Source organism: Megascapheus bottae, chromosome 4 (assembly GCF_031878675.1).
Source record: "Megascapheus bottae isolate mThoBot1 chromosome 4, mThoBot2.hap1, whole genome shotgun sequence".
Taxonomy (NCBI): Eukaryota; Metazoa; Chordata; class Mammalia; order Rodentia; family Geomyidae; genus Megascapheus; species Megascapheus bottae.
In genome coordinates, this window is record NC_143512.1 from 40,567,958 (window position 1) to 40,581,274 (window position 13,317).

General features: G+C 34.3%; 1 protein-coding gene across 1 annotated transcript in view; it reads left to right on the forward strand.

Annotated features, from left to right (window-relative positions):
- Positions 1 to 12,699, forward strand: part of Ap3b1 (adaptor related protein complex 3 subunit beta 1) — a 203,345-nt gene extending 190,646 nt beyond the window's left edge. The window contains exons 26-27 of the mRNA XM_090331736.1: positions 1,747 to 1,885; positions 11,965 to 12,699. Coding sequence (XP_090187862.1) covers positions 1,747 to 1,885; positions 11,965 to 12,118 — 293 coding nt within the window. The 3' untranslated portion in view covers positions 12,119 to 12,699. The remainder of the gene's footprint in view (positions 1 to 1,746; positions 1,886 to 11,964) is intronic.
- The last annotated feature ends 618 nt before the right edge of the window (positions 12,700 to 13,317 follow it).

Consider the following 13,317-nt stretch of genomic DNA (forward strand, 5'->3'; position numbering starts at 1 on the left):
TTTAATTTAACAAAACCTCTGGTTTAAGAAACCTAAAATGTTTACTTAATTTTATTGTGATTTATGCATCCATCTTATGGGTTCCTAGCGAGCAAGATGCTAATTCTTTAAGTGGTCAGACATTTACTATTTTCTGGCCCTTAACTACCACAAGCAATCATATTTGATGCCCCTTAATTAGAGCACCTTTTTTTCTTTCCAGGTTCTTTTTCCACCTCAGCAATCGAGACAATACATTTGCTTACCATGCTGCTCTCCTAAGTGTTCTTTTGCATGTAAATTAATCTTGATTCAGTTTACACTGTCATGCTGAGTGGTACAAATTGCCTATAACAATAAAACAGCATGAGTTAAAAATAAAGGGGGGGTGGGAAGGCAGATTGAATGTGTGCCTTACTTGATAGGATGTTACTTTGCTTTATGCCAATACATTAGCTGACGATAATGAATCTTCTGTTCTGAAAAGCATGGTTTAGTTGATTTTTTTAATTTTACTTCAATGGAGCAGTACCTTGTCTTTTATAGAACAAGTTAGACAAACCATTAATGACAAGAGTGTTAAGGTTAAATATGAAGCAATGCATTCACTTCTCTGAGTGCTATCCATCTTTCCATTTACAGGAGCTTGACAAAAGTACTGGCTTTGTACAACATTTCCTTTAATTACATGCTGCGGGAAACAGGCTTTTAACATAAACATAGTTGCATTCATTTATTCAGCAGTTGCTCTTCAATAGAGCTTAATGGAGAAGGTTTAAATCCTAAATGAGTACACACATCTCTCAGCAGTGTTATGTCAGCCACTGCGCTTTACTTAAAAGCCATGTTTGACTGCGTGTGTAGTTTTTAAAGCTTTTGCCTAATATTGAAGTTAAGCAGCCTAAGACAGAACATAGTGTTCCCAGAGTTTGAAAGTGGTTAGTAAAAACTGCTCCTTGTTAGATACTAGATAGTTCTATTTTCTGTTTAACGCCGTCTTTTTACAATGAGAGGCTTTAGGCTCTTCATAACATTAATCAGAGGGACTTTTTACATTTGCAGTAAATAACTAAATATATAAGGCTAAAGACACAGGATCTTTTGAATGCATGATTTCAAATTTTAAAACTTTCTTAAATTTTGTAAACTATGTTGTAGTTATTAGAGATCTCAAAAAAAATGTCTCCATGATTTAAATCACAGTTTCAAATAGATGATATTTATTGTGGTTATTTAGTTTTATTTAACCTGGACACTGAATTTCAACATATTTTCCAAATGTTTGGTTTGCTATTGAATTTGTTCCCCAAACATTTCACATGAGATTCTGGTGTTAATGATATATCTTTATCAGCTCTCGTATTCTGATCATAATTGTACTTCACTTGGTTTCTTTTTAAAATACCGCTTGAAATGTCTCTGAGATATTTTTTCCTGTATTCAAACTTTTTGCTTTGGAAAATTCACTTTGTGCCTTTTCCAACAATTCTAGTTCTTTACCTTAGGCAGCTCCTTTCATTGGCAACCTGAAATGTCTCTTAAAAACTTGGAGTCTGTCACATTGAAGGTGTAATGCTGCTAGTTATTAATGAATCATTTTGACTTGTCCTTAAAAGCAGTATTTAGTCATCTTTGAATGAATGGAAAATAATAATAGTAATAGGAAGGATGCATTTTTTAAAGTAGAACTTTGGCTCAGTCTGAGCTTAAAATTGGTTAATTTTCATTTAGAAATCAGTAAATCCAAGCCTTCTTTTGCTTTTGCAGGAATGCTGACAGGGATGAATGAAACTTCTGCTGTGGTCATCACTGCACCGCAGAATTTCACTCCCTCCATGATCCTTCAAAAGGTTGTAAACGTAGCCAACGTCGGCCCAGTGCCATCGGGACAAGATAATATACACAGGTGGGTCTTATTTCATGCAAAGAACTTGTACAAGTACATACATTTTAATATCCTTTTCTCTTTGAAAATAATCTTTGTACCATCCCAATTTTTTCTGGTTGATACTTAATTGATGGTTTCGGGTTTAAAGCTCTTCTTTACTTTATAGTATATTACATTTGTATGACTTCTTCTGAAATAGAGAGTACATCCACATTTCACACAGCTTGACAGTTTGTTTTTTGAGGGTGTTTTGTTGTACAAGACCTAGAGCTTGAAATGAGGTACTGGGTACCATTCCTGAGCTTTTTTATTTTCTTTTTCTTTTTTTTGCTCAAGGCTAATGCTCTGCTACTTGAGCCCCAGTTCTACTTCCAGATTTTTATAGTTAATTAGAAATAAGAGTCCCATTGATTTCCCTGCCTGGTCTGGCCTTGAATCTTGATCCTCAGATCTTAGCCTCCTGAGTAGGTAGGATTACAAGCATGAACTACCACCAGCGCTCAGCTAACTTGGTAATTTGTAAAAGATGCATTTCATGAACCAGATTACACAGATTGTAGATTTTAAGATATCCTAAATTAATTTCAATACTTAATTGAAAGTAGTTAATGAACTTCTTATAAATTAGTGGGGTTAGACTCACCTTTTTTTTTTATTGAAAAGGAAAAGTTTTAAATACAACATGGACTTCTTCTGCAAAGAAGTCCCATAAGTAAAAAAGCCTTCAGTTCATGGGGAGCTCTAGACAACTAATATGGGCTAAGTACAGCTTCTGTTTTCAGACCAGAACTTTGTTCACCACCCAGCATACAAAGCATGAGATCTAAGTCACAAGTAGGGTTAATATGTTTGCTTTCTTTATATTCTTATGAGTGCCAGTATTTTTAATTAAAATGAAGATAAATTATCACTTAACCACATGATTTTTGCATAGTCAACTCTGTGGGCTTAAGGGAATCAAATGATTACATCAGATGATTTTGTGGCATACTTCTTTACACTATAGACCTTAAAAACTTCTCTCCCCCCCCCCCAATTAGTTAAGGATCAGCCAAGGCTCTATATACAAAAAGGACTCAGATCTCAGCCTACAGTTTTGTTTTGCTGTTTTTCATAATGCACAAAAAGACATAGGGTAACCATTGTTTATGTTGGAGCTTGTAGTTTAGTTTCTGTTTCATATGTAGGTCATTGGGGAGGACAGTAGTTTTACTTTTACTTTTCTAAAAGCGGTAACAATCTTTAATTCTTAGGGAAAAAAAAGCCCTCCACTGGGCAGTAGCTCACACACCTATAATTGTAGCTACTCAGGAGGCTGAGATATATATGTTTTATTTTTTATTGTCAGGGTAATGTAATTGTTGGGTTACAATTGCATTTGCCAGGTAGTAAGTGCATTACTTCTCACACATTGCTACCCCCCTCACATTATATGTGTGTGTGTGTGTGTGTGTGTATAAGCCCATATTCACAAATGCACACTACATACTTTCCACCACATACTACCCCCTGTCCTGTTTTTGTCCCTATTTTCCTCTTCTACCCCCTCCCAATCATCTAGTTTTCCCCCTTCCCTTTTCTATTTCAAATAAACAAATAAACATATATACAATATACCAGGTAATGAAGTCAGATACAGTAACAATATGAGATTAACCAAAGGCAAAAAATGAGAAGAGAAATAACAGTACATAAAGAACATCAGTCACACAAGAGTGTGAGTGTATACATTATTTATTGGTGCCAATAAAAATTGAAATTTCTTTGAGTTTTAATGACCCTGATTTTTCTATGGTAGTTGCTTTATTTGAGTTTATTAATAGAGCCAAAGCTATTCTAATTATTTATAAGCACCAATATATTCTTCCTGACCATTTAATGAATAGTTCCTACTGTTAAGTATTGGAATAATATAGCCCTAAGACTCTCCAAACATTCAGTATTTTTTACATCAAATACTGCATAAAGGGATAGTTACTATAAGAAATTTTAAGAAAAAGTGAACCTTTATCAATATGCAAAAGTACATAATGTAATAAGAATTTTAATTGAGTGATTAGTAGAAAATATTCCTAATATATGAACAAAAAATGGCCCCCATTAAGAAAAAGTCAATTTAAAAACATAAGAATTTGGGCTAGTGGTAGAGTGCTTGCCTAGCATGCACGAAGACCTGGGTTCAATTCCTCAGTACCACATACATAGCAAAAAACCAGAATCGGTGCTGTGGCTCAAGTGGTAGGGCCCTAGCCTTGAGAAAATCCAGGGACAATGGTCAGGCCCTGAGCTCAAACCCAGGACTGGCAAAAAAAAAAAAAAAAAAAAAAAAAAAAAAACCCTAAGAATTTATTTCAAAGACTTAGAGCCTTGGGACCAGGAGTTTGTCCTACTAGTAGAGTGCTTGCCTAACATGCACAAAGCCCTGGGGTTTGATTCCTGGGGGGCGCTGTGGCCCAAAGTGGTGGAGCACTAGCTTTGAGTTGAAGAGCCCAAGAAGAGCACCCAGGTCCAGAGCACCCATGCCAGACCAAAGGGGGGGAAAAAAAAGACTCAGAGCCTTTTCATAGTAGTTAACAATTGGAAAAGTCAATTGACAAAGCAGATGTACTCTTATGTTACATGAAATTTAGTATTTATTTTCTAAACAAGTGATAGCCGTACAGCATACCATTCATTGCTCACTTTAGCTTCCTATCTGTGTGCCTACTTTCTGTTTGAAAAGCTCCTTTCTGAGAACAGCATATTTACTGAGATCTCTATTAGGGTTATTTGCCATGCTGTTGCTTTCCAGATTGTAGTTACCATTTCAGAAGGAGTGATACCAAAGTAAACAGTAAATAGGTAGTTGAATAATTTGCATTTCCTGTGTTAGCTATTCATATTAATAAATGTGAGCTATACCTTGTAAAAGTCTTAAAATGTATAATCTAAGTCAGTGCTAACAAAACAACTCATAAGTAAAGTAAATGCAAAGACTAAATAGACCATATGTAAATATGGACTGAAGACCATATGTAAATATGTATACACCATATGTAAATATGGACTGAAAAGGAAAAAAGGTCAAGATTTCATCTGTTCTCAAGGAGGAGATTAGATGGAACAGCTGTGGGAGTCCAAGGCTCATACAGGGATAAAAAAAAAAAAATGGTGATTGAGGTAAATCCAGTAGCATTTATAAAGGTGATTCATATTCAGTGATGTAGAAACTAGGGAGTATTGCTTTTAATATATTACTTGTTCTCTGGTAATAGTGCCATGCATGCTGAAGTAACCAACAAGCAGAAGACTAAAAATCTGTAGTTCTAAAACCGCTAGTTTTTTTTCTATAAAGAATCACATTGGGGGCAAGGAATCACATGGAAGATTCCTGGAACTCACATCAAAAACTGAGCTCAGTGTATGTAGAGAAGGATCTCAGAAACTGCATTTTGGCCAATACTCAAGTGTTCATAAGGCACATATTCTAACGTCCACAGTTTGAGGTTGTGCTTACCTTACCAAGAGCTAATGATAGTCTCATGGCACATCTTAAAATAGTTTTTGTACATTATCTAAATCTTCTGATGGATTTCTCAGAAAGTGTGCTGGCTTTTTTGTTTTCTTGTCTTTTGTTTGCTTGTTTGTCTGCTCTTCATTTGTTTGTGCTTAGTGATTGAACCCAGCTTCCTACTCTTGCTAAACTGAGCTGCACTTCTACCTCCATGGAAGATACTTAATTTGAGATTTTTTTTTTCCTTTTAGCTGCCTCTGCAAGAGGCAGTTACAATAGTACACCAGTCTTAGACCACAAGTAAAATTTTATCTTTCAGTAGTCTCAAACATAATATATATGTATATATATATTAACCCATACTCACAAATATTGACATTTGTATAAGTTTGACCATTGAAAAGAGTTGCCACACCACATACTTTCCTTTCCATTTTGAAATAGACCTAATGTAAGGGAACAATGAGAGATGTCACTATGAAGACAGATGCCTTGTCTTTCCCATGATTCTATCTTAGATCTTAATAACATCTTAGAGCAAGATTCATTATTATTTATACTTAATACTCATGATTCTTCCCCATCCACCCTTCATATCTTAGTGTCATGACATTTGCTTATTTGTTCATTTTTTAATTTATAACTTTTGAACATACATAGCTTGTGGTTAAAATCAATATTAGTAAAAGAAATGTTTTACTGTTGTTACTTAAGTTCTTAACTAATTAGGAAAGTCAAATGTTGTGACTTGAATACTGTATCCATAGCAATCATGCCAACTCTTACCAGCAGAGATTAAGAAAATTCAAATTCAATTTAATTTTTTGTCTTTAGATGTATACAGGTTTAGAACAACTTGTTTCATTCCTAGACCTTAAACTCATCTAATTAATCACTGTTATAAGACTGTTTAAAGATTATTAATTATATATTAATAAGGGAAATACTAATATATGTACTTTTCCTAGTCCAAAACATGTTATTGTGCCTTCTTCTCTCACTGTTTTAAAGACCTTGTGATAGATTTTGCCAATATGCAGGTTACAAATTCAAATTCATTCGTCTTTATGGAGTGTCTAAATTTCCTTTTGTTGAATTCTTACATTGATTAATTCTTAAGATGATGTTTTTGTGTATTTTTCCCTTTTGGTAATTCTAGGAGGTTTAAATTCTGGGTACTTTGAGGTTATCATAATAGAAAATAGTTTTTACTCAGCAAATAACATTTGATATCTTGGTACCCTGCTTTTATAAACTCTGAGACTATTATTGACCTACTAATTTTATCCTATAACATAATTTTGTATAAGCAGCTACTGAAGTTAAAAAAAAAAATCAGGCTTTGGTCTTTGTGGCACTGTGAAAAATTCTGAGCCTCAGTGAGTTGTAGAACGTTTTTAATAATTTGATTCTTTCTCAGACTGGTGGTTATCCACTAGGAGGCAGCACTGCTTTTTATCTGACTGAACTGTACAGCCTGATCAGCATTTCATTGAAAAATAAATTCAGGCCTCGGTTAATTTTTACACAGAACTCATACATGGCTGTTTACAAAGTCATCAAACTGCACCACTGAATTTCATTTTAAAACATTCTGTACTTGTATTTAATTCCACCATTTTTGAGGTTACATTTTGTAATGCAATAGTCTTACTGATAGGAATATATAACTGTTTTCATGTACAAATGAAAGAAAGGTATTCCGGGTTGACAAAATTTGTAAGGAATCAAAGAGAATGAGTTAAGAACTTATTTTACATTCAGTTTTCTCCTGTTAAGCCTATTTCACTCCACCCACCAAACAGATAAACTAGAAATGCTCTGAAGGATGCTTTATGTCTTCTTTGAGGAAGTACACTTAGATTTTTTTCTTTTTAGTTTCTTATAAAAGTAAAAATCTTCACCTGATAGGGCGAAAAGTAATTTTTTTATAACTTATGAAGATTAGAATAGAAAGTAGAGTCCTAATTACGATGATACCTATTTTTAGGTTAATTCTTCTCATCTAAATGCTGGAAAGAGTAGTACAATATTGTCAGGTACTTTTTTAAAAAGAAGGAAACTTCATTTGGATAAATTCTCTAAGCTTTAATCACATATCAGTTTTTTCTCAGATTTCAATCGTGTAATAGACTTCACTTTAAATACAATTATATAGTCAATGAATAGAATTTTTCACAACTTTCAAATTCTCTGCCTATTTGAAATGTTCTATATTACTCAAGGCAATAAAGATTTACAATTTTTAAATCCTATGGAAATAATGCTCTAAATCATCATGCTTTGGTATTGATGTTTAGGAGGCTTATTCAAACCAGTATTTCTTACATATAATGATTGTGCGACTTCATTACACATTTGTCAACTTTGGACTAATTATTTTTATACAGCTAGGGCAGGGCACTGCATCTTGTGATCGTCTTTCTTACTAATAGGATTCTGTCTGCTTCAGCAGGCAGTAATTGAAGGCTCCATGTACAGAGTAGAGAAAAAAAAAAGTTTTAGCCTGAACAGGCCATTGTCACAGCTTCTGGTAACCAGTAGAACAGAAAGCACAAGAAAATTGAACTCAGAATAGAAAAAAATCAGAAACCAGGAAGATTATCCAAGAGAAGAAAAAGCATGTCTTAGAGCTGTTGCATTAAGTGTAACAAATCTGATCGTAAGAAATTTTATGTTTATGCATACTCTGCTGTTGATACAGCCTATCCGATGAGTATTTTAGTCTTCCTGTTCCTTTAGCGTTTTACTTGTTAGAACAATTGAGTTGTGGGACTTCTTTTCCTTCTAACAAAGAACATTTATGGCCCATAACCAGCTCTTAAAATTTAAAAAGTGACTTACGTATAGATAATGATATAGTTGTTTAAATTTATTATCTGATTACTTTATAATTCTGAGAATAATTCACTTTTAAGAAAAAATGTATTTATTTTATGTTTTACAACTTGCTTATTTTGTCTTTGACTGAAATTTTAAAATGCTATAGATTTAATGTCAGTTGTTAGAAATAATAGATTAAAAAGACACATTAAAAGATGACCTATAGATATATCCAAACAGTTTTGCCTTCTCAGATGACAATTGTAAAATAGCAAATGCTTAGTGATAAAATGAATAAAACTTATAAGGAATATGTAGATGACAGCCTTTTAACAATGTGGAACCCCTGGTTAACATTGTTAACCATCATCCACGTATTTGTTCTCATGTATGTTGCTGCTAGGTTTCCAGGCTGACTGGTCTTCACCAGCACCTCCCAGGTTACAGCTCTGTTCAAAAGGATTTTATAATTTTCATCACTGGTGGCTTTTGAGAGAGTAAGAGGTGGAGGTTATTTATTTTTTTTAATCTTTAAGGACTGGAATTATAAAAATATGGCAAGATGCACGAATTCCAGAATACAAAAAGACAAACACAAATTTTGTAGGAGAAAAAAATTTCCTTAAAGTTTGTGTACATAACAAAAATAGGTTATACATATATATTAAATAAATAGGGTAAAATATAATTTGCCTGTTGACTAATAAAAACAAATGTTGATATTAAGAGAATGTATGTGACCTGGAGTCAATGTTTATGTTTGAATTCCTGCTTCACTATTCACTGACTCTATGTCCCTGACCATGTACCTCAACTTCTGTGGGCTCCAGTTCCTCATTTCTCATCAGTGACGTGCCTAATAAGGTCAAATGAAATAATGCAAATGACATATTTAGAACTGACCATCAGTCACATTGCAAGCACCAATAAACGGTAGCTGCTATTATTACAGTGATCAAAAATTTCTGTTCCTTCCAAAAATTTTGAGACCAAGTTCAGATGCTCTGATATTGTTTAGGAAATAAGTATTTACAAACAAAATTTCTTATGTATAAAAACTTACTGAATATTGTTTATTATCTAGTACTCTCCATGTCTGTCTCCATGTCTTTTTAAAGGTATACTAAAACATTACTTGTTTAGAAGCTAATGATTAGTAACTTTTAGGGAGTGACTTTTGCTTTCCATGGACCTAAACAAACCAATTGTAATCCTGCTGTGTTCCAATTAAGTACATCCTTTTGAACTGTGAAATGAGATTGTCAGGGTGTCTGGTCTCCTGGTCTTCTGCTTTAAAGTACTGCTTCCTCCAGGTATGCCCACCAGAATACACATAGCTAAACAGCAGTTGCTTTGCACCAGTTAGATTTTGTTGCTAGGATGACTTGCTTAGCATGCCCACTGCAGTGGGAAAATGTGCCTTTAATCATTATTGCATAGAGAGTGTTGTAATAATAAGATTTCAAAAACATGTCTAATATTCTAATTTTAATCTCTGTAAACATATTGAGATTACATACGTTTATCTTTACCTGGTTTGTATTATTGTAACATTGACTCTTAGGTTTTTAATAGAAAAGAAACAAAATGTGCCTTGGGGCTATTCAGCTCAGAAATTCAAACAGTGCTTTTGTGTTTCTATTCAGACATAATCTTCTCTATGGTCCCAAGGCAGAAGTGTTAAATAAATAAAAGGCCTAATAAGACTATTGTTGACATAGTTACAACCCTGTCAGAAAAGAATTGCAGGTGCAATGACCAAATCTGTGGGAACATAGTGCTCTCATAGCCTTTGGTGGCATTAACAGAAATACAGAAACAGCATTCCCCTATGAAAGCACAACACCCCTAAAATTTTAGACAAGAGAAATATGTAAACCTACGAAGAGTGGCAAAAAAGGGGAGATGTTTAGAGTCTGGAGATCTTTGCATTTTCCTAAAGATGAAATTGAGGTACACAGTTCCCAATCTTTTGGTACAGTCATACATCTGAAGTCCAGATATAAGTAGGTTGCATTAGAAACATTGGAATGGGTTTTGTTCCTATACTAGTTACTTATTGTCGTTTTGTCAGTAGGGAAACTGCTCTACCAGATTCCTTGCAAGTGTCAGTGTGTTTGAAGACAGTACACAAATAAATGGATAGAAAGGTTTTTAATGTACTTTGTTGACATCCCATTAGGTAATGCCTTAAAATACAACTTCAAAGCATGATAAATATTTTAATTGAATAAGATTACTATATTTGTTTTGTTTATTGCATTATTCTACTTACTGTTTGAAAACTGATTTTCATGATTCTATTCAGACCCAAAAGAAAGTTTCATTTGGATTGTTTTTTAAAAAAATAATTTAACATGTTATAAGATCTTGATGTCAATTTTTTAACCCAAAAAATAAATTACTTTTCATTTAAAGAGAATCTGCTTCCTGCTTAAGTGGCTAATATTTTAATTAAGTCAGGAGTGAAGTTTTTCTGAGTGTCTCCTGATAAACTCCCTCTTTTATGTTGATGGTAATTAAACATATCCCTGAGGACATTGCAGGCTCTGTGCAAAGCCCATGCTAATTGTCAGACATGAGACACTGACCAGTTGGTTTGCTCTTGAATAGTCCGCAGCGTGCTGTCAGCGCAAGTTTTATTTTTATGTATTGTGAGCTGTTGTCAAGGCTAACTGGGTGCCATTGTGGCTGAAGATGTTGCGCAAATTGAAGCAGATGGCTCAGATTCAGACACGTGTCATACAGAAAGGGGAAAGGGGATTGGCCCTGCAAAGTGGGGTCATAGCAGGTCACAGACCTGCTCTGCACTTGTTAGTGTTTTCAAAAGCGCATGTGCAGCAACTTTGTTTTTCTCCAGTCATCCCTGCAATCACACTCCCTCCTCCCAAAAATGTGTGGGCCATGTTCCATGTGGAAAACAGAGGCAAGGGAAACGTTCATCCTCTTCCTTCCATCCCGGGGGCTCAACTGTGCATGCAGAATGAATTAGGAGGACTGACAGGGGTTTGCTTTTTAGGCAATTTAATTGTAGTGCTTAAAAGGCTAGGTTTGCTTTTAACTCCATGTAATTAGCAGGTTCTTCATGTCTTGGAATTTACTAACACATTAGACCTCAAGTCTTCCATTATATTCTAAAGTAAAAAGAAGAGACCTAATAATGTTCTAAATATTAGGGTAGGAGCGGGGGAGGGGAGAGTGTGAGGTTGTACTTCACTGTCACGTGATTTTGTCTAATATCATTAGCATTGGAGATGGAATTTGAATATTTTTACATGAGTGAGTTCATTGCAAGTAAGGATTTTATAATGTACATAAAATTACCTAACTTCTTGCATAATCATTTTCACATATGAGGAATTAGAATTTCAAGCTCTTTGAAAAAGGTTCCTCTTCTTAACATGTTTTAAAAATAAAAATATACCTGTTTATTTTGAAAGGGCTTGTGCATGGAGAAATATTGAACATCAACTAAATGAGTGCTTCCCAAATATATCAAAATTATCTGCATATAGTTATGGTTCAGACTTATAATTTAAATAGGCTTCTTTTTCTTATTATTTTTAATGCACTGCATATTCCTGCTTAGGGTAAACATACGTTAGGCAACTTACTGATTTTTCAATAATCTGGCTTTGAGGTTTTGGCAGTAAGGAACCCTCAATAAATTCATTCAAGACAAAAAAAAAAAAGAGTTACTTTAAACTATTTGAATTTATACTGTCTTCCCCTCCCCCACCCCATAATAAAAGTTCTCTCTTTTTTTCTTTTTACCTTCCAGGTTTGCAGCTAAAACTGTGCACAGTGGGTCACTGATGCTGGTCACAGTGGAACTGAAGGAAGGCTCCACAGCCCAGCTTATCATCAACACAGAGAAAACTGTGATTGGTTCTGTTCTGCTGCGGGAGCTGAAGCCTGTCCTGTCCCAGGGGTAACCTGCTTACATCTGGACTTCAGAATCTGGCACACAACAAAAGTGCCTGGCATCCACTACTGCTGCCTTTCATTTATAATAATAGCCCTTCCATCTGGCAGTGGGGAAAGAATACACTCTTGACATTCTTGTCTCCTGCTTTAGAATGCTAGTGTGTATCTATCATGTATGCAATACTTTCCCCTTTTCACTTTGCTAACCAAAGAACAGATAGTATTTTACTGTCAGTTTTCTCTACTCTGGAATCTATGTGGCATTTTCTCTGTCCTCTTTCCTTATCTTCCTTCTCCCTTTCTATCAATGATGGGTATGAATCAAGTATTTAAAGTGTATTGGAAACCATCCATCTTTCCTTCAGCAGTAAGCAAAAATTAGCAAAGAAATAATCTAAATGATCTTCCAGCCTGGCATATGAAAATGAAATAGTATACCTTTTAGAATTAAATGTAAAAGCATGGTCTGCAAAATTTTGTTCTTTGAATTTTCTGGTATTATAATTGGTTATTGACAGCTGTCATCATGTTATCACTAAATAATAAGATGAATAAACTAGCATATGAACATCATTTGTCTTTGCATTTCAATGAGAAACTATACTCTAGAAGTTCATATGCTAAACTTTATTCTAATTAAGTATCTTGCATTATATTATACAAAGAAGCAATGGAGTTTAATTGCTGAAAGAAAAACTACTTTCAAATCAGATAAATTTTTTTTGCCAGTTCTGGGCCTTGAACTCAGGGCTGAGCACTGTCCTTGGACTTTCTCAAGGCTAGAGCTCTACCACTTGAGCCACAGCACCACTTGCAGCTTTTTTCTATGTATGTGGTACCTAGGAATTGAACCTGGGTCTTAGTGCGTGCTAAGCAAGCACTCCACCAGTAGGCCAAACTCCCGGTCCCTCAGATAAATTTTTTAGTTGTGCTACAGAGTATTTAGCTCCAAAGAAAAAATTAGCATGTTTAATAACAAAAGCAAAATTATTCATGCTTATTAAGCAAAAAGTATTTTAGTACAATTTTAGTCTATAGAGATTTGATTATGTGACCAATTGTAAGTAGTATCAATTTTTGAATTTTATTTTTCCTTTAGAAATACTGCCTGTTACATGCTTAATTATACAAATATAACAGCTCATTATATGATCAGTTATATGAGCATCTTTCCATAGAATGGTTATCTGCTATCTTAGGTTAAGTT